Source organism: Chelmon rostratus, chromosome 1 (assembly GCF_017976325.1).
Source record: "Chelmon rostratus isolate fCheRos1 chromosome 1, fCheRos1.pri, whole genome shotgun sequence".
In the NCBI taxonomy this organism is placed as follows: Eukaryota; Metazoa; Chordata; class Actinopteri; order Chaetodontiformes; family Chaetodontidae; genus Chelmon; species Chelmon rostratus.
Window position 1 is genome coordinate 27,483,527 of NC_055658.1, and position 20,139 is coordinate 27,503,665.

General features: G+C 43.2%; 1 protein-coding gene across 2 annotated transcripts in view; it reads right to left on the reverse strand.

Moving 5' to 3' along the window:
* The window catches only part of tspan4a (tetraspanin 4a), a 132,258-nt gene that overhangs the window by 88,223 nt on the left and 23,896 nt on the right, over positions 1–20,139 (reverse strand). The window contains exon 2 of one of the 2 annotated variants that reach the window (XM_041937660.1): positions 11,716–11,795. In XM_041937660.1, the coding sequence (XP_041793594.1) occupies positions 11,716–11,778 (63 nt within the window). In that variant the 5' untranslated portion in view covers positions 11,779–11,795. Of the gene's footprint in view, positions 1–11,715; positions 12,037–20,139 lie in introns of those variants that run through there. The other variant, XM_041937652.1, reaches the window with a different exon arrangement.

The following is a 20,139-nucleotide window of genomic DNA, read 5'->3' on the forward strand; positions in this document are numbered from 1 at the left end:
CGTCACAGAACAAGAAGTTTTGTTCCCGCTCGGTCCCTCCAGCATCGCCTCGGCAGCCGCAGCAGCATCGGCTCGGCTCTGATCACTGTCACTTTGCTGTTTATGCATTCCACTTGGGACTCCACTGCACCCTAAAGTAAAGCTCCTTTCATGACACCACGCTGTCAATTAGGTGTATCGAGCTGCTTTTTCCCTCCCTACGCCAGTCGACTCGGTGGGGTGTTAGAGCTCGTTGCCTCCATCTGGTCTCCATCTGTAATGAGACAGACTGACAGGGGTCCCCTGCTCATGCGAGGGTTAACAGCCCGCTGCTGTATACTAACACAGAGACTCTCTCCATATGCACATCTTAGATACGTCCTTGTCGTACACATCGTCTCAGTCTCCAGGCTTTTCAGCGAAACCCCCTCGACCTTTCATCGCTGCCTCAAGTGGCTACACGTGGTCAGCTGAGTGAAACAAAGTGGAATCGGTGGGTTTCTAACATTAAATACCACTTAAATGGACGATTATTCAAATCATTGTACTGTATTCTCCATCCTGCCTGTGTGAGCTTACACTCAATTACCACGGCTGCCATGTGGCACCTTTATCCGCTCATGGCGACCTTAAAAGAGAGCGACGACCCACCTCTGCAGTGCAAGAAGGACCTGTCACAGCAGTGAAGCTAGATGCCGCTTTTACACCGTGCTGCACATCGCTTTGACACATCCAGCCCTCAAGTGTCCTTTATGAATATTTAAAAATGTTCAGGAATCTGATGTGTCAACTGTGATTACTCAATATTTATTAATTTTAGCACATTTGCAGAGACCTTTTGCAATAGAACATGCATTTTCTGAAATATTTGCTACCGTATTGGCTTAAAAGATAGTATATATATATATATACTTATGAGTTTTAGGAGATGTCCTTTGTTGCCATGGGAAGACAAGGCTGTCTGTGTACAGAGAGCAGCCTCACTGCAGTCATGCCTGACTGATACAGTGGGGGAAATAATTCACTGTCAAAATAGTAAAGGATGTGCTCAGTATTCTTCCACTCAGTCCCCGGGCTAATCTAGAAAAGTGTTGCAGAGAAGTGAGAGCTCTTCGTCATGAGTAAAGTGTCGTTGACAGTGCGTCTTCTCCTACATGTGCGATTCAGTGAATAAACATTTACTGTTTTGCAGCACATTATGTGAAGAGTGGTGGTTTTATGGCTCCAGAGAACAGCAGCAAACATAGATGAAGGACTGTTTAGAGTTCAGTGTTGAGGAAATAAGCTTATTTGCTTTCTGGTGAGAGTTTGGTGAGAAAATTGATGCCACTCTAATGCCTGTGTGGTAAATATGAAACTACACCCAGTCAAGGTTGGGGCACTCGAGTCACATGACTTGAGGACTTGAGACTTTAACTTTATCAGTAACTCTGATAAACTTAACTTTGATTTGAAATTATTTGACTTTTTTTATTAAATATTTGCATTTTTCAAGATATGGAGAAGCTGTGTTTCAATTTTGAGTGGTTTATAGTACAATGCATGCAAACCTGGGAACCCATTAGGCCAACACACCAGGCAGCGATCATGGAGTAGTCCACGATAGTCCAAAAATCCTAATATTTGGATATGAGGATTATAATGTCGAAGACGGTTTAAGAAGAAAACAGCGGTGTGAAAAAAAACAGTAAAGCACCAACCACAACATCAAAGTTAAAGTCAAAGTATTGTACTAAACCCACAAAGAAAGAGACGTCAATGTGTCTTTTTAGCTAATTTATCGTCTGGTCAAAGCCAGAAAGCTAATGTTTGACGTTTAAGATATGCTAGTCTGGGCTTTAAATTGATTATGCACCCTTCTGAGAAGACATGTCGTTGATGTGAAAAGGAATCGAGGGACTAATTAACCAGTCAAACTACGTTAACTTGACTTTTGACTAGCTTGACCTGAGTAACGACTCCACTTGCTTGACTCTCACCACAGTAACTTGGGACTTGCTTGAGGCCTGAAGGCTAAAACTTGAGACTTGCTTCTGTGACTTAATCCCACCTCTGCACGCAGCTATCTTATCTTAGCATAAAAACAGGAAGCAGCTAGCCTGGCTCTGTCTGAAGGTAACTAAATCCACCTCCCAGAACCTCTAAAGCTCCCTGATTAACACTTTACATGTTGTTTTCTTAATCCACCATGCTAGATGCTAATTAGCCTCATTAATGAGACTGATTTACGAGTGTGTTCTTCTTCTTCTTCTTCTTCATTGTGTTCATGTTAGCTGATTTTCTGTTTGTGGCATCATTTGCAGTTGACATGGAAGCTGCAGTAGTGGTTGCTACAAGCGGCTAACTTTACTTTTTTCACAACTATCAAAGACGTATTTGTTGATTTAACACAACAGTTGTTATGTCTGACTTACACAGTGGCGTGCACAGACTTTTTGAAGGGCAGGGGCGAAAAGGACTTCACTTGAGCACGCGTTTTGGCGTCCAAGAGGGCACTTTAGCACGCGTTTTGGCTCCCAAGAGGGCACTTTAGCACGTGTTTTTCAACAATTGGGCCGAGGGGGGGGCAGTCGCCCCCCCACCTGTGCACGCCACTGGACTTACAACAGCTTCCACATGCGTCTACCTCTTTTTCATTCTGTCTACTAAGCTCTGAAAGCAGGCTACGTGCCAATGTCAAATTTAATGTAGAATATATCAATAGTTTCTACTTTCATGTTTGCATGTACCCAAGCCTCATTGAATCACTGACATTAATATGTGTGCCAATTTTAATACAAAGTGATTATGATAGAAGCATGGGGGGGGCGGGGTTTATCATTATATAATCGCCTCAGGACGGTTTTTAAATGTGACTTTCAATAAGCTGTGGAAATGGAAAGATTTCTGAGAGGGTAATTTGGATGAACTGTGATGTGAAGTAAGTTGGCAGCCCACAAAGGGCACAAGCCATTTCATCACTTAGATCAATACAGTCTGCAGCGTTGTTCAGCTCTTGAAAAATGACACTAAGTCAAAGTAATGTTGGAGAGTCCAGTTAAACAGTCTGAGAAAACAACCAGCTGAAACAGACCTGAGATCAGCTCTGTAGTAGGTTCATTAACTGACTGGAATCCTGCTATTGACATACTTTTTGCTGTCAAGGGGCTTTCCTGGATGCCTTGACATAAATCCTTTAACTTAAACACCATAAAAAAAGACATAAATTGTAGCCTCATGTAGGCTGCAGCAAAACATGAAAGCAAAAGCAATTTTATCTGAAATTCATTAACTTATTTCACTGCTTATATTACATTTATATGTGTGTTTGTTTTTACACATCACAAGGAAATGTAGGGAAGGAAGGAACATATGCTCGTGTTTTGCCTGTATGCATTGAAATTGTTCTGTCGGAAAAAAATATCTGCTATTGTGAAAACAGTCAAAGGACAAGCATGTCTAATTTACCACAGCATTATGATGGCGGATTCAATCTAAAAACGCACAAAAGCAGTCAGAAAGTGTGCCAATCGTTTCACAAGATAAGAAAATAAAACTGTTCACAGCTCACTGCTGAGAACAAATAAAGTCATGACTTCATACTGACAAATTCATGTGGCCGTGGCTTGTCATAACCATGGAAACATGGAGAAAACTGGATTTTAAAAAGCTAAAGAATACTTTAAGTAGGTCAGTGTTATGGCAATGCCAAAATCTGGTGTCCATGAAAGCTGAAGACTGGAATCAAAGGGGTTTGAGTATGAAACTGGCAGCGATAATAAAGCCAGAGCAGCCTCACTGAGGCACCACCTAAGCCTCTTTCTGAGCCAACAAAAACCCTGGAGAGATTTATTGAAGGATGTTTTCAACAAAGTCTCTCCGAAAATAAACTTGTAACTGTATTTAGGAAATGTTTAATTGCAAATATTCTAATTTATTCAACTCTAACTACATATCCCAGCACTACCTCCTGCGCTAACCCGACAGATCTGCCAGACCTGAGAGAACTGATGGTGTTTCGACAGATATAAATGTCATCCTCTCTAAACATCATAATGATTTATGGAAAGAAGAAGACCTCCCCGGCGTCACTTCTTTTCTCCCCCTTTTCCAGCCGTTTCCCCACAATCAAAGCTGGGTGTGACAGTGCTGCCTGTGAGCTTTGAGAACAAACATGTCAAACTCAGCAAATACAAACTGCAGGCCCATTATCTGGACCGCTCATGCTGTGCACGTCCTCGCGGTCCTGCTGCGAATCGATGGACTGTGTGGCGGCAGGGGCTGGGCGGGGTGGGGCGGGGCGGGGCAGGGCTGGCAGGTCTCAAATCAGTAAAAAGACAATTTCTATTGATCTGGCAAAATCAGTGCAGACAGATGCAAACCATTCACAGCTCTGGCAATCTATGGATCCTCCACTGGGCTCTGACCTACATTACGATGACAAGTAAACACAACTTCAGAGGACACGTCTTCAGTCTCTTCCCTCTGCCTGCTGTCTTCCTCTGTTCTACTCTCTGTCCCAGCCTCACCCGTTGCTGCATGGGTTTCATCCCCTCCCCCCAACCCCCCCGCGGTGTGGAAAAGCCACGTTTGTGCTAACAAGATTAATTAAAACGTGGCTGTAAATGAGAAGTCTTATTTTGGTATTTTGGAGCTGTGGGGTTCTTTTTCCAGCTCTGCGGAGGTTTCCGCTGAAGACGATTAGTGTTGTGCATCGTTGCATATTTTTGAGTTGCCCACTGTTGCAATTTTATGGTGGAGCCATTGCTGCTCCATTTAGGGGATAATCAGCATTTGGCCTGGAGCGCAGAAATCCATCTCTGCCTTTCCGTTTTCTTTTTTTGACGCTTTGTCTGGGAGGAAGTGATACCCAGGCTTCTCTCACCCACGCAGATGTTGATGTTTGAGGTCAGAGCGTTGAGCTTCTTCCACACACTTACAGTAATGGGAATTTACACAAGAGTATCTGACTGCGGCTCAGAGTGAGCAAAGAGTCCCTGGATTGCAATCTGAGTGAAATGTGTTGGCAGCTGTTGACTTTATTTGCACTGGTGTGTGACATGTAGTATGTGATCACACAAACACACACACACACACACACATACACACACACACAAATGCAGACCTTGTGATTCCTTTTCTCCGAAAAAGACTCATTTGCATGACGATCTGCACGTTGATGCACCTTTTAATGGCATGATAGCATGAAATCAGAATTCAGACTCAGTAATGGCTTTGTTCCACTTTTTCACAGAGACACCAAAAGATGTGCATAATAATGGCTAACAGCGCTACTTTAGCCGCTATTGCTACTATACAGTTACGTAGCCTGCATAGGCTGGTACGTTATTTATTGTGTGCAGGTCAAGTAAAAATAGAAAAAATTCCAGGTGAAATCGGATTTAAAAAATACTCTTTGCAGCACAGACACACCGCAGTTAACTTGCGTAGAGGGACTCTGGTGCATAATTAGCACTTCATTTGTGTTTTCTCCCTATTTTCTCTTCCCTCGCTATTACCAGAAGCGTTGTCTGAGCTGCCGCTGCAAGAGGACCTTGTTTAATGTAAACAGAGATGGGAAATGTCCACAGCATGAAAGATAACTTGTGTGCTTGGGGACATAAAATGAGAGTGAAACTAGTTTTAAACCATCAGTTCCTCAAATAAACCAAAAAAACAACATGTTGTTCAAGGAAAATTTGCTTATAACTGAGAATAAACAATGGAACAATGTGCCGGAGCTCAAAGTGTTTCAAACAATAATGTCATGAGAAATAAAAAGTCGCTGCTTGTTATATAAATGACAGGCATGGAGAGAAACAAGACTGAGGCATTTAACTGGAGCCTGAGCTGTGATTTAAAGGCTAACACATTTTAGGACAGTTGCTTTAAAGTTTCAATTTAGATTCAACCTGCAGAAAAACATCATTTAAGCTGCTGGATTCATCAGAGCCCCTTCTGCACCAGCGGACACTGTTCCCATAATCCTGCCTCCTTCAGTAGCTGCCAGCCAGCAGCTCTGACCTCAATCATAACAACCGTCACTAACCCGTCAGTGTTTGACTTCTTGACCTCTTGCTGTTGCCTTGGGAGCAAATTAGTCAATGACACCGACATGAGCAGACAGTTTGTCCCATAAAATCTTGACACTTCTGGCTGCAGTGACGTGAGTCCGTTTACTGACTGAATGCACGACTGTGCTGTTTGTTGTTTGCATCTTAACACTATTTTCTAACAATTTCTAATGATAAACCACCATGTTGTTCACTCCTCTACAGACATATTATTTCTGGATAAAAAGTGTCATTCAGACATTTCTAGATATTTCCCAAATGGTATTCTGGTGCACAGTCAAGCACCTACAGCTCCTGCACCCAGAAAGGGGTTTGAAATTCGTCTGTTATTTGATGCTTTGTATGCGACACTGAGCAAATGATTAATTGATGAGATCACTGAGTCAGAATGGAAACAAAATAAGAAGCCAATAAGAAACACGAGGAGCAAACCTCTCCAATCTCATATGGTAGACAGCAAATTCATGGTAAAATCCATAAGAACCTCCTGCTTCAGCGAACATGAAATAACTAGAAAATTATTGAGGACCCTGAACCTAATTATCTGAACAACAAACTGTAAGCTTTCACAAGGGTGTGCATCATTGTATCCATCATGTGTTCACAAAGTGGTGAACCTCGCTCCATCCTTGCTGTGAACGACTGAGCCTTTCCAGGATGCTCCTTTCATACCCAATCATGATACTATCACCTGTTACCAATCAACCTGTTTACCTGTGGAATGATCCAAACAGGTGTTTTTGGAGCGTTCCACATCTTCTTTAGTTGCTCCTGTCCCAACTTGTTTGAAACATGTTGCTGCATCAAATTCAGAATAAGCAGATATTTACAAAAATCATTGAAGCTGATGAGCTCAAACATTAAATACATTGGCTTTGTGCTGTTTTCAGTTGAGTACATATCAAGTTATCTCATTCTGTTTTATTCCAACTATCCCAACTTTTTTGCTGATGTTATGTAATCTTTTGAAAAAAAAAAACTTGCACTTTGAAGGATCCATTTTGTTCATATAAAGTTTAATTTCTTCCCTAATTCTTCAATAAATTAGTTTTATTACTTTGTACCTCGTGGTTTGATGGTGCTTAACGCTCGGGCTTCCAGCGGCTGATAATTAGCACGTCCCCACATGGAGAGAAAAGTGTTACTGTAGCTGCAACTGCAGCTGCTGACAAACTGATGCAAGCTGGCTTGACTTCCTGCCTATCCATCACTGGAGACCACTTTTGAATGCAGTCACTGGTGTTTCCACAATCAACACCATAGCTGAACAGAAAGAAAAGTATCACCTGTTTAACTGATCAGAACAAGGTCAGAGTTTTTATATGTTACCAGCCAACAATAACAGAAAGCATTCTGATGTCTTCGACCACGGTTTGGTTCTGCTTCACCTCCTGCTGCTCTCAGTGCAGCACAGCGGGGATGATGGGCAGTTTGCTGCCCACCACGAGGGAGCTGTGTGGTGCCAAGCTGGGAGGAAAACAGAGCAGGGAGGTCTGTCTTCAATCCTAAACACCCAACTACTCATCTGACCTGAAAGCAGCGCACTGGGAGACAGTTCATCCTCCACAAGGCCTCTTACTTCTTTTTCCCTTCATCCAGTTTGGGGTAACTCATTATTCACGATCCGATTTAAGCAAACACAGTGGCGCTGCAAGGATGAACAGATAACCAGGCAGGAGACCAATGGAAGCTGTGAATTTAGCAATTTCTGGTTGTGTTTTGGTGAAAATCCAGCAAAAATTAGTGGAATTGCTGATGTCCATGTGAGAATACAGATGGACACCAGAGAAGCAGATCGGTGTCTGTTGATGGATGTTTTTCATTTGCCATGACTCTGGCCGGTCACTGCAGTAGCAACTGTTGTGAATCCAAGCTGACATCAGCTCAGCTCAGGTACCAACTTTTTGGAGCCACATTTTAAGCCTGCAGGCATTAAATATTTTATATTCAAAACAAGCTGTACTGTATATTTGCAGATGGATGGGTACAGCCTTCTTCTGTCTGTCACCTGTGTCACACCGTCTTCTCACACAGCGTGCAGACTCATATTTTCTGCACAACAGAATTGTGTAAATTTAATGCTGAGGTTTATTTAAATCGACATATATACTAACACTTGGAGATTACCACTTTCTAACATAGTTGGCAAGCATATCTGCAACATGATCACTTCATTTGTTGGCGCTGCTCCCCTGGTGAGGTTTTTACATACGTTGTAAGAGAGGTTTTCAGTGGGTTTAGTGAGATGGTGAGATTTTCTTATTTATATTTTTTTCTTCGGTGCTCAGCGCTCGTTGCCATGGTGGGTTTATTTTTGCTCTGCAATTCACAGAGATCATCTGTCAGAAACCAGTCAGGCCTGTACTGTGCTGTCTTTTTTTGGCCATTTTTATTGGATACTGCAGCTGAAGAGACAGTCATGAAGTAAAGGGCCTCAGGTTGGAGTCGAGCTTGGGCCGCTGCAGTGAGGACACAGCTTTAGTACACGGGGCTCAGGCTATACCAGGTGAACTGGCGGGGAGCCCTGTGCTGTGCTCTTTATCCTCATACTTTCCTGTCTGAGTTTACCTCAGTGGCACTTTGTGTGTGTGTGTGTCGTTTCAGCCAAAGCTGTCACTGCACATACTATAACAACCCAGTTCATTTTTTTTTTCTGTTGCTGTCTCTCGAAGCGACAAGCTTAACTTCTTACGTTACAGAGAACTTTTGGGGCTTGTGTCAAAAAACTGGACAATCATACTGCTGAAAACATCACAGACCTGGAGAGCTATGACAAGAATTCTGGCATTTAATGCCCATAAAGCTCTGTATCAAAAGCATTTCTATAACACAAACGCAGGAGGGGGGGGGGGGGGGTGAATTTGTAACACTGTTGTCAGCATGTGTTAAAAATGGTACTATATATATATATATATATTAGTATTGTTGCAGTTCAGCTTTTGGCCACTTGGGGCAGCAGGCACAATGGCACTGAGCAGGACGCTAACACCTAAATTCCACGGGGCACAGCTGCGTTGCATCCCTGCTGCAATGCGGTCGCTTATTTATTAAACAACACTTGTGATTCCACCCGAAACGCTGCAGCGCGTTTCAGAAGCGTCCAAGAAGTAGCTATCCGCTCTGCTGCGCAGAGAATACAAGTCTATTTCTGACAGACACCACAACAAGCTGCACAGAGCAGATCGAGCCAAGCAGGAAGTCAACACAGGCGTAGAGAATCCATTAGATTTTCAAAATAAAACACCCTTGTATATCAACAATAAACTCAATCAAGTCAGACAAAACAAGAAACTTTACTACTCAACCTACTCTGCCTCTGATTGGCTCGTACTCATTGCCTTCATCAGTTGGGTTGGTTGGTTTAGGCATGAGGAGTGATGATTGGTTAGGGTAAGAATATCATGGTAAACCAATCAGAGGCGGAGTAGGGCAGGTCATCCCTTCGCCATGTAGGGGTTCATAAATTCGTAAGTGGGACTCCACTGGTGAGGAAGAAGATAAGTGCAATCTTGGATTTTACAAGACATATTGAGGCTGCAACTTAAAATTGTGATTAATCTGTTTTTGTTTTCAATTATTGATTTATCATTTAGGCTATTAGATGTTGGAAAAGTGTAAATAATCACAACTTCCCAGACCTCAAGACTATGTATTCAGATTTCTTCATTTGCTCATCCAACTGTTCCAGACTAGATATTCAATTTAGAGCGATATAAAACGGTGAAAAGCAGGAAATTTTCTCGTTTTGTTCTTGTTGCTTGTTGTTTTGCACCTTATCACAAATATTATGGCTGGGAAAATGTGCTAAATAAAGTTTAAGGTTTATAAACCAGCAACTTTAACGTGGAATCAATACATCACAATGAAGAGTGATCTCTGCCCCTAATACAAGATAAATTACCTACATAGCTAAATCATTTTCTTGCATTGCCACTATCTTAGTCGGAGTCACTTCACTCAGAAATATCAGTGCCATCAAAAAATTATACCCCTTTATTGCATGCTTCTCCATTTCAAGGTTAATTTAAAAAGCCGTTTAAACCTGTACAAATCTAATGTATGTGAATTTAAAAGAAAATTCTACAAAATCTGTTTCTGCAAAATACTTTTTTGACGAACTCTGACCAATCACTCACTTCACATTCCTAAAAGAACAACCAGCTTATATTAAGTCCAGTCATAAAACCTGTTTATGAGGCTGCACAGTGCAGAAATCTCTTACATGACCCTATTTGCATAATATCTTCAGCACGTTTTCTTTCCCCTCCACGGAAACTATGAGAAAACTCATTAAGTCGGGCTTGTTGAGTTGGGAAACACATTGATATAAAGAATCTATCTATCTATGATAATAATTTAAGTGAGAGTTGTTGTTTATGAGAAATCAAACATGCATTAGTCTTCACATAATCTCTGCTGACTGTTGGCTCGAGAGCAGCCATCCCATCCACTCCACTGTCTGCAGAATATCGAGGTCACACTCAGCACCAAGTCTAAATTTCGAATGAGATGTGGGAAAACTGGGTTTGGATGAACCAGCCGACATGTAACAGCTTGTAAATTGTTCCTGGAATGGTGGCGACATTGAGGTCTGGCATTAGCCATCAGCTGCTACTGAGACTTGATATACCTTATATTCAAAGACAGGCTTTATATTGACTGTTCTTACCTGGAGGATCATAACATGATTGGCTTTTCAGGAAGAGAAGGCTCGTTGCGGTCATTTGGTGATTATTTATACCCAGCGGCCATACACACACACACACACACACAGTACGCTAATAACAAACACCCCCTCTTTGACAGCGGTTTATAGCTGACAGAAGACGTGGAGGTGAAGAGGTCACTCATTCCCAGAGGGAGATTGCATCTTGGCCGCTAGATTGCATTTCATAGTTCAAGGCCTCATCTTATTCCGTCACGAATAAGAGCAGAAGTGTGACAAATCAAAGTAATCCCAGACAGGTAACCACAGAGGCCAGCATCTTCAAAACTCTCTGACAAGCAGCAAGACATTGCACAAAGGGAGTGTGTGCCAAGAAAACACAGATGAAGCAGACATCGAGGTCTTTAAACGTGAAGCGCAGCCGTGGAACATGACAGGCTTCACAGTGCAAATGAAAGTGATCTGTTGCGGGGCGATCGGAGTGGGACTGATCACAGGCAGACAGACGACGGAGCTCAAACATCCCCACGGCAAACAGATACGATCGGCCACATAGAGCAGATTGACAGCAGATGCTTAGCTGGGCTGAGAAGCGTTGCTGTGGAGGGAGGAGGGTGAAGCAGAGGCAGGTGAAGAATTACAGCACAGCGGTAACACTGTGATTAACTAGTGTACACACAATGCCAGCTCCAAATATGCCAAAGCTTAACACAGCAAACAATACAGTATACGCCCACACTTAAAGTACTGTATAGGCACCAGAAAAAGCTCGCCTCACCCACACAGTGGGCTTTGTACACATGATCTAAATGCATGATCTGTCTCTTTCTCACACTCCCCCCCTCCTCACTCCTCTCACTCTGGCTGCACAGAACAGATCTCCCTCTGAACAAGATGAAAAAACAAATGTGAGTAATAGAGAAACAAAAAGAAGTCAAGGAAGCAAAACGGCACTTTCTGCTAAACAAACACCCCCCAAACACGCTCAGATAGAAACATTCAAGAAAAAGGACTCACCCAGAAAAGGAGGTTGAAGAAGACCATTCCATATCGCAGGGCCATCATGCAACCCTCAGCCATCCTGCAGCGCCGCAGTTCTAGGAGGAATATGAAGGAGAGGTCCAGGTAAAACACCACATACTTCTTCCCCTGGGCATAGCGCCCCTTGGACGTCTGCGGCCCCTTTGTCGTGTGGAAGCCAAACGCAAACGGCGGCCGCTTGTACTCAAACTCCCCACTGAAGCGGTGGAAGCCAGAGGTGAACGGCGGCGTGTCGGGTTTGCTGTCCAGAGACGGACTGCGCCGGTACGGAGTTTCGTCTGTGCTCGAGCGTCTCATTATGAAAGCTGAATGAGCCTCTCAGAGTTATCGATAGTCGGTCTGTGTGGTTCAGGTCTGAGCAAAGTCCACAATGAGGGACCAGAAGTTATTCCACTGAGGGCTGAGAGACGGATTTCCAGATATCCCCCGAAATAATTACGACCCCTGTCAAACCCTGGAATGGCTGATTTAATTTCACTCCAAGTGTGCTGGCACTTGATCTGACTTAATCTGTGGAAGATAATATGTTGCCATTCACTTGACTGGAGTTCCTCTCCTTAATCCTATAGTGTCACTATATTCAGCAGGAGACTTTGCATAATCCTGCTGCAACACCTGTGTAATTCTGTGTATTTAGGACATAATCCCAACACACACACACACATCTGTACATCCCTGTTTCCCTCCCTGTAATCGCTCAAACACAGGTGTCATGCTCTGAGAGATAAGCTGGTTTGCAGTTTCATCTCGCAACAGTTCAATCAGGGAAACGACTGGAGGGCTCAACCGCTCCAGCTGCTTTGGCTCGGCGAAACGATCCAGAAACGTCCTACCTGGTCTCATGAGAAATTCCTGAGCAGGTGCTCTCGGCTGCAGGTAATGGCACCCCTGCTTCAGCCAATCAACTTCTTTTACTCAGTAGCAGCTCACGCGTCCACTGAGAATGAAAAGCTCCGCTGTGAGAGTGTTCGGCATGTGCTTGTGGCTGTCGATGTGCTTTTGCTGACATGCAAAAAAAAAAGAAAGAAAGAAAGCAACTACACAAGACACGGAGATGAGAGGGAAGGATGGTGTCAAGAATGTGAGGCAAGGGTTGAGAAGCATGACAGGATGAATGAGCCGTGTGAGTGGACCATGCTTTGAATTAGGATTTAAATTGCTATCCCTTTTGAATGCCTGCTTCTTTTGCCTCTGCCCTAACTTGTCCTTTCAGTCTCTGAAAAGTGTCCAGGGGTTACTCTGCCTCTCTGAGCCCCTCTCTGCGCTCCCCCTTCTGTGCTGACGGCGGTTAATTAATTTCCAGACTCTCATCAGTCAGGCAAAGTGTGCGGTGTCCCCTCTTCTCGTCTCCCCCTCCTCCGCTACAGCGTTTCTATCCTCTTCTCTAGGTGGGCAGGGAGATCAGGGTGTCCGCCGGGGTCATGGCCAAGCGGCGAGAGAAGAAGGAGCAAGAAGGAGAGACGGGCAGGGAGAGGAGAAAGACAGTTTCCTCAGAGACGCAAAAGAAAGACTGCAGTGTTTGAGCGGTAGTCCAGTCCTGCTGCCTGAAGCTCCCTCCCTCTTTCTCTTTCTCACAAGCTCCTGCTCTCTTTCTCCCTCCCCCTTTTCTTTCCTCCCTTCTCTCACAAGCGCCGATGCTCTCCCTTCTGCACGCGCAATCTCAAACACCCCATCCCTCCCCAGTAACTGTCCCCAAAACCTGGCAGCGCGAAAGGCAGGAGCAGTCATTCATATTCTGGCCACACCCTACGAGGCAGCGCAACCAATCACTGCCTCGCAGCCCCATCCTCCCTCGTGCTCACGCCAATCATGCCCTACCAACTACCAAACAGCACACACACACACACACACAATGCATGTGCACGCACAGACGCACACAGAACCTGCTGTGTTGTTAACATAGCAGTGCTGAGGAGCCTGCTGCTCTTGTGCTAGTGCTTCCTCCTCCTCTCCTCTCCGCCTCCTGCCTGGAACTCATTCCACATGCAGAGGTTGTTCTTGCACACAACCCAGGCTGCTCTCTGCACGCTTGGCTGCAGTCATGTTCTGCTCTCCCTCTCTCTCTCCCCCCCCGGACCCGGACTCGGGTCATACAGTATCCGTGTAGCCGCGCTTGGCACAGATTTCCACTCTAGAACAACTCACCTAAAGCGTGTCTCTGTATGAACGCGCTGGGAAGCGCACATGGCTGCTGACACTCACGCAAAATAACTGCACGCTCGCCGTAACCCGGCGGCCATCCGGGTCAGCGGCTTGATGAGCCCACGGGGATGTTCAAAGCTGCATAGGTACTGACTTCATCAAGCATTTAATGGATTTCTGTTTTGTCTCCGGTGTGTATTTTTAACAGACCGTGGAGGCGGCGGCCAAGCAGAGTGACTGACCGGCTCATATTCTTGTAAAGAGCTAGTGCAACAGCAACGCGGTTTTCTCCATTACTGGATATGAGGAAACACCAAAAAGATCAGACAGATTTTGGACTTTATCTATGAAAATGGCCTTTTCCCAAAGATTTTGGTGATAACCTCCAAACATCATGCCCGGGTTAGCTGCTCTTCTGCTACATAAATTAGCATCTTAAGCAGTCGCTATTTGAATTTCAACTCTTTTTGACTCTAACAATGTTAAATAAGAACAATCACAGGCAACACAGGATTAACGAGCAGCTCAAAATAAGGAAAGGCCGGGAGTTGAATGGTGAGATGGTGATTTTTCAGAAAAATGACAAAAATTGTAATGCAGTGACAGGAAGCTGAGTACCAGTATGAGATAGTAGAATTGTTGGTTTCTGCTGGACCTGATTTTTACAAATAAGGCAGACAGAATAACTAAAACATACAACTTAAACACTGATCCTTCAGATCATCATCTCACATTAGCTGCTAGAAAACTGATTAAATGGAATGAAAATAAACTGGAATAAAATCCCGACGCCTCTTTGCCTCGAAAGATGAAGAGCTCATTAAAAACAAAATATCAGTCAGTTCTCATTCCCAGGTCATCACATACCATAATTACCATGGCATCTCATACAGATGCACAAGCACTTCAGAGTCTGTATGAGGTGGACCAGACTTTAAGTTAACTCCAATGTGAACCCATTCAGAACAAGGTGAGTAAAAACGTCTGTGTGAGGAGGAGGTTGGGGTGGACGGATGTGTAAAACACAGGACTTTCACCTAGGACAGGCATGTCCAAACTATTCAATCAAGGGCCGTGTGGCTGCAGGTTTTTGTCCCAACCAGTCAAGGGGTCACCTAATGAGTCCAGCCTGGTGTGCTCCTCCTTGGTTGGAATAAAAACCTGCAGCCACACGGCCCTTGATGGAATAGTTTGGACATGCCTGACCCACGAGATCAGGTTTGTGTGCCATTTGAAACCAAAAGTAAAGGTTGACTTATTTCAACTTACGCAACGTGCTTAACTTACATCACACACATATACTCATTCAACCAAAACCCTGACTGTTCCCAAAGCCGACCACACAGCGAACATTTAACAGCATTGACCACGCGTTAGAAAGACTTTCTGGTAGACGTGACAAAACGCTGTCGGCATTTGACGACCTGGGAATGAGAACAAAAGCAAACTAAATGGAATGACACCACGATACAGCTCAAACTAAATTGCAGTGCTCAAAATAATAGCTTATTATAGCTTATGAACTCTGTCCTGAAACTGGCTCTGTGAGGATGATTGTTTTTGTGTAATTTCATTGATTGTCGTAGCAGTTTGTAATCCTCTCACTATTTTATTATTCTACCTACCTGCTCAGGGAACATGGGCAGAAAACAGCAGTCTGCTAAAGCATAGAACAATACATCTGTCCTTGTTTCATATAAGTTTAATGTTCTTGGTGCAATTTAATTTAGCCCATAAATGAAGAGCACCATGGACTGGCAAGAAGCATCTCTCGTTAACCAGATTTCCTTCCAAATGTAGCACAAATTCTGATTGAATCAGAAGATGAATCAGAAAATCTGCTGAATATGCAAACAAATGCACGTTCCCTTCCAATGCTGCTGCACGGATATTAGGAGTTGGGTCTTGTGATGAACAGTTGGTGGCGCTAATTCTCCAGTCAGGTGCTATTAAACCATTAAACCACGGCAGAAGAAGTGGACGAACAAGATGGTGTAACTAAATGAGCTCCGATCAAACCTCGAAAATATGAGAGAAATATGGCATTTGTATTTTTCGTGTTTTCATTAAAGCGAAGTTTCATTGGACGTTGAAGTCACGTGCGTCATGATTAATTCGCGATGTCTGTTTCTATCGCATTTTGTCACATTTTGCTTTTACTGATACATCCATTTTTCCACGTCAGACAAGCCTGAAAACATATACAATACTGCAATATTTAGAGATATTTTTCAAATATTGTCATTTGCATCAAGCTGTTTTTATGAGCAAATAAAAAAAACAGGTGTATGGAAACAAACCTATAGACACACACATCAGCAAGTGTGTGCAGCTCAGTAAAGGTACAGTAACAGCTAAATCCTGTTCTCTACAAGTGTAAACGATATCCGTCCTTTATTCAAACATGCTCTATACTGGTGAATCACAATACATAGGGAAAATGTGTCTTATTTTGCAGTTCGTCCCACTTATTTGTCAATTACACCAGCAATTGGCACGATGTGCTGTCACTTACATGAAAAATATGGACTGGAATGAGCGCAGCAGGAAGCTCATTATACCGTTATGTGTGTAAGTGGATTTCCATTCGCATAACGTGACACTGCAAAGCAAAACACTTTACTGCTAGTCATTCCCGTCATCCCCTAACCTAACACATGCACCGCCACACGAACACAACTCTAGCCCAGATTCTTACACACACACACACAAACCAGGATACAAACAAAGTAAATGTGCAGCGGCACCCCCGGGGCCGGCGGCAGCTTTGATGTCCTCAGCATGTAGCAACACACAGATGGGGGAAAAAAGGTTTTGGCCGCAGCAAGGAAACATGACACACAACATGATGAAATCCCTCTCTGTTTAAACTGAGGCTCTCCAAAAAAGGCCACGTATTAAATCTCTATATGAAGCGCCGTGATGTGACAAAGGGACATAAACGGACTGACGTGCTCAGTCAGATACACAAAGTGCGCTGTGCTGCGCTCCAGTCTCCATGCAGCCATAAAGGGGGGAGTCTGGCTTGCCTTCCCTTGTTTAAAGCTGGAATATGAGTCTCCTATGAATATCTCCGCTAAATGACGAAGCAGACTACAAGGATAACTGCAGCGCGCTCACAGCTGCATGTGAGCATATGAAATGAGAATGGCTTTCCACAAGACTGGCAAATTATTTAGAGCTGTTTGCCTCATAGAATGCTATCTTATGCAACCACAACGAATCATTTCGGTTCACGCTTTTAACATGATGCTATTTTGGGAAAGTAACATCTTCAGACTTTATGTGCTTCTTTTAAGCCAAACGTTTTTGTCCTTGGACATTATTAGGAGGTTATAAATCAAGGTTGCAGCGTCACGATTCATCGAAGCGTCCATTATGCGAGTTAGAATGGCGATGCAGTTACACTGAGGACAAGAGCAGCTTTGGTTGCTGTCACTTAAAAAAAAAACTTGTTATATCTATATCTTAACCATCATTTTATCTAAAATAAACTTGATCGCAGCTCAATGCTTTCATGTTCGCAAGCCTACAAATGACATTTCTTACTGTGATGATACTTTAAGGCCTTTTCCCAAACTGATTGATATCTTTAGATAGAAGATCTGATTTGATGCTGTACATTTATATAAGAAGATTGAGTTTTTCTAACAGTCTGTATCTTCAAAAATCGAAATGTTGGTCACCTCAAGTGCAGCATTTTCACACATGCAGTGACAGACCAGCTCCCTCTCTAGCTGTTAGGGCTCAAGCATAAGAAAAACACAGTAATTATTAGTTTCAGGTGATTATGATAATTATGAATATTATATGCCACTTCTGCCAATAGCTCTCCCTTAATCCTACACACTTGGCCTTGATTCTTTCCTTGAAAACAGCTTCATCGTCCATAAAGTGAAAGCTTTATCATTTATCACATGTAGAATAAAAAACACCTTAAAACTCCTCACAAAGCACTTTCAGATGTTGTTTTGCTGTAAGTCTGCACAACAGTTCCTCCCATTTTCTCTCCCTGAATAATGCGCCGAGCGGTATATCACATCGTGACCGGTGTTTAATCATCGGAACCAGAGACTTTGCCAGGCTCAGGTGCTGTCAAGATGTCACTGTCCAAAAACACAGCTGCGCGTGAGGCAGATGAGCCAACTGAAAGCACATTTTCACAACAGCATGACTGAAGAGATCATTGAGGAGTCAGAGTCATGAAGATTAATAACAACAGCTCTGATGGGAAATAAACACGTTTTGCCCAACCGAGCCGACTCATGAGGCATTTAAGATTCACTTCACTGACAAAACAGAGATATATGGCCAATGAAACTTAAATAGAATAGAAGGCATGACAGCGTGTTTGGTAAAACCTGAAGCCAGCATTGCAGAATTAATAAAGGAAGGAAAACACAAGATCAAATAATAAATGATGTAAAAGATTTTTGGTAGAAATGGTACTATAATATGATAAAAGATCTCCTTTGTGAGTCAACACAATGCAATGATTTTTCTAGTGTTATGAATAAACCCCAAAATTAGGCGTAATTTTGATGCACAGTGCCAACAGAACAGAAGAGTGAATTTGTCTATGGATGTGTGGTATTCAGGACCGAAACTGCGGCTTCCACTGTGTCTAAATTTATCTGAAAGAAGATGTGGCCTCACAGTCAGGCAGGATTCTAAACTGGTGGGTTTATTTGGTGTCACAGAAAGATTTCTGAGGACTGTTGGCATAGCAATATGGCTGCACAGGTATAGTGTTAATAGGAACAATGTATGTATGACGTACTTTCACAGCTTTAACAGCAGAGCTTTAGGGGATGATAGTGTGAGATCATTATCCATTCTTGTCAATCAGTAGGGGGATGCAGAGAGCAATGCCAAGTGTGATGTTAGTGGCAAAGTGTAAGTGTGACAATCAGGGTAAGTCTGACAGGGCAGCATGAAAGTGACAGAATCACTGACTCTGATTGGCTGGTACTGGTTGCTTTGGTTGGTTGGATTAGTCAGGTTTATGCACGAGGAGGTTAAGTTTGAGGTGTGATGATTGGTAAGGGTAGAAATATCAAGGTAAGCCAATCAGCGGTGGAGTAGGGAGGGTTTCTCGCCATCCTAGAAAAAAAAAAACTTGCTCAAGGGGCCTCTGTTTGCTTCCTGTTTCCAGCTGACCATCAACATTGCTTTACTTTCAATCGTGACCACAGTTGCTAAATAACCCTAACCTTGTGTTCATTATCGTAACCATAACTACGAACCTTAACAAAGCAAGTCATTTTAACCCCTGTGAAGGACAAGAATAGCTGAAACAGTACTGAGAAAGTCTGCTCCAAGATAATTAGAGCCCGGCAAAGAGATTTGTGGGCCGTCTGGGAGACACAGGTGTCCCAGAAGGCAAAATGAATTATCAGCCAATCTGACCACATCCTATCCAGTGAATTCACTGTAATGCACTCATGCTGGCATTATAATGTAGCCCGTAGGAGAACAAACCACTTCTCCAAGTCCTTCATTCCTTCTGCTGTCAGGCTATTAGATGGCAACAGTGGTAGTTTTAATCCCGCAAAAACAGAACACTAACCAGAGCCACTCAGCTTAATATACTTTTGATACATTACATACATTTTACATCTATTACTTATGGACTTTTGCTCAAGTAAAACTTTGAATGCACCAGCAGTGGAGTATTTTTATACTTTAGTAAATGATCTTAACAGTTCTTCCTCCACTGAGAACCATAAAGGTCTGCACCATATTTCATGACAGCTCATCCAGTAGTTGACAAGATATTTGGCTTTGGACCAATGAAGTGATGGAGAGACTCATATAGCCCTCAAGAGTCACACCACTGTTACAGTTAGTCCGCTCTAATATGAGCTGCAGGATAACAATGGGTGGAGAGCTGTGACAGAGTCACCCCGTCACTGTTGCCGAGTAACTGTGAACTAAACATGAATTAAAAAAATGAACGCACACATTAACCACTGTGAATGAATAATACGACTCCACGAAGCACAAGAGTGATAAATGAATGAGTCACACCTTGATCACCATTAGCTGAATGTGGTGACTTAATACCTTTGTGCAATATGATTTAGCATTAATTACTGCTGTTAACTAAAAGATTTAATTAATGTATATTAATTCAACAAGGGGATTTTACATGGGGGGACACAAAACAATTAAGTAAGCATGAAAAGCATGTGAGCCAACCAATTGTTCATCAGGCGAGATGCGTTCGTGGATGAGCCCATTGATGTCTGTAGCCGT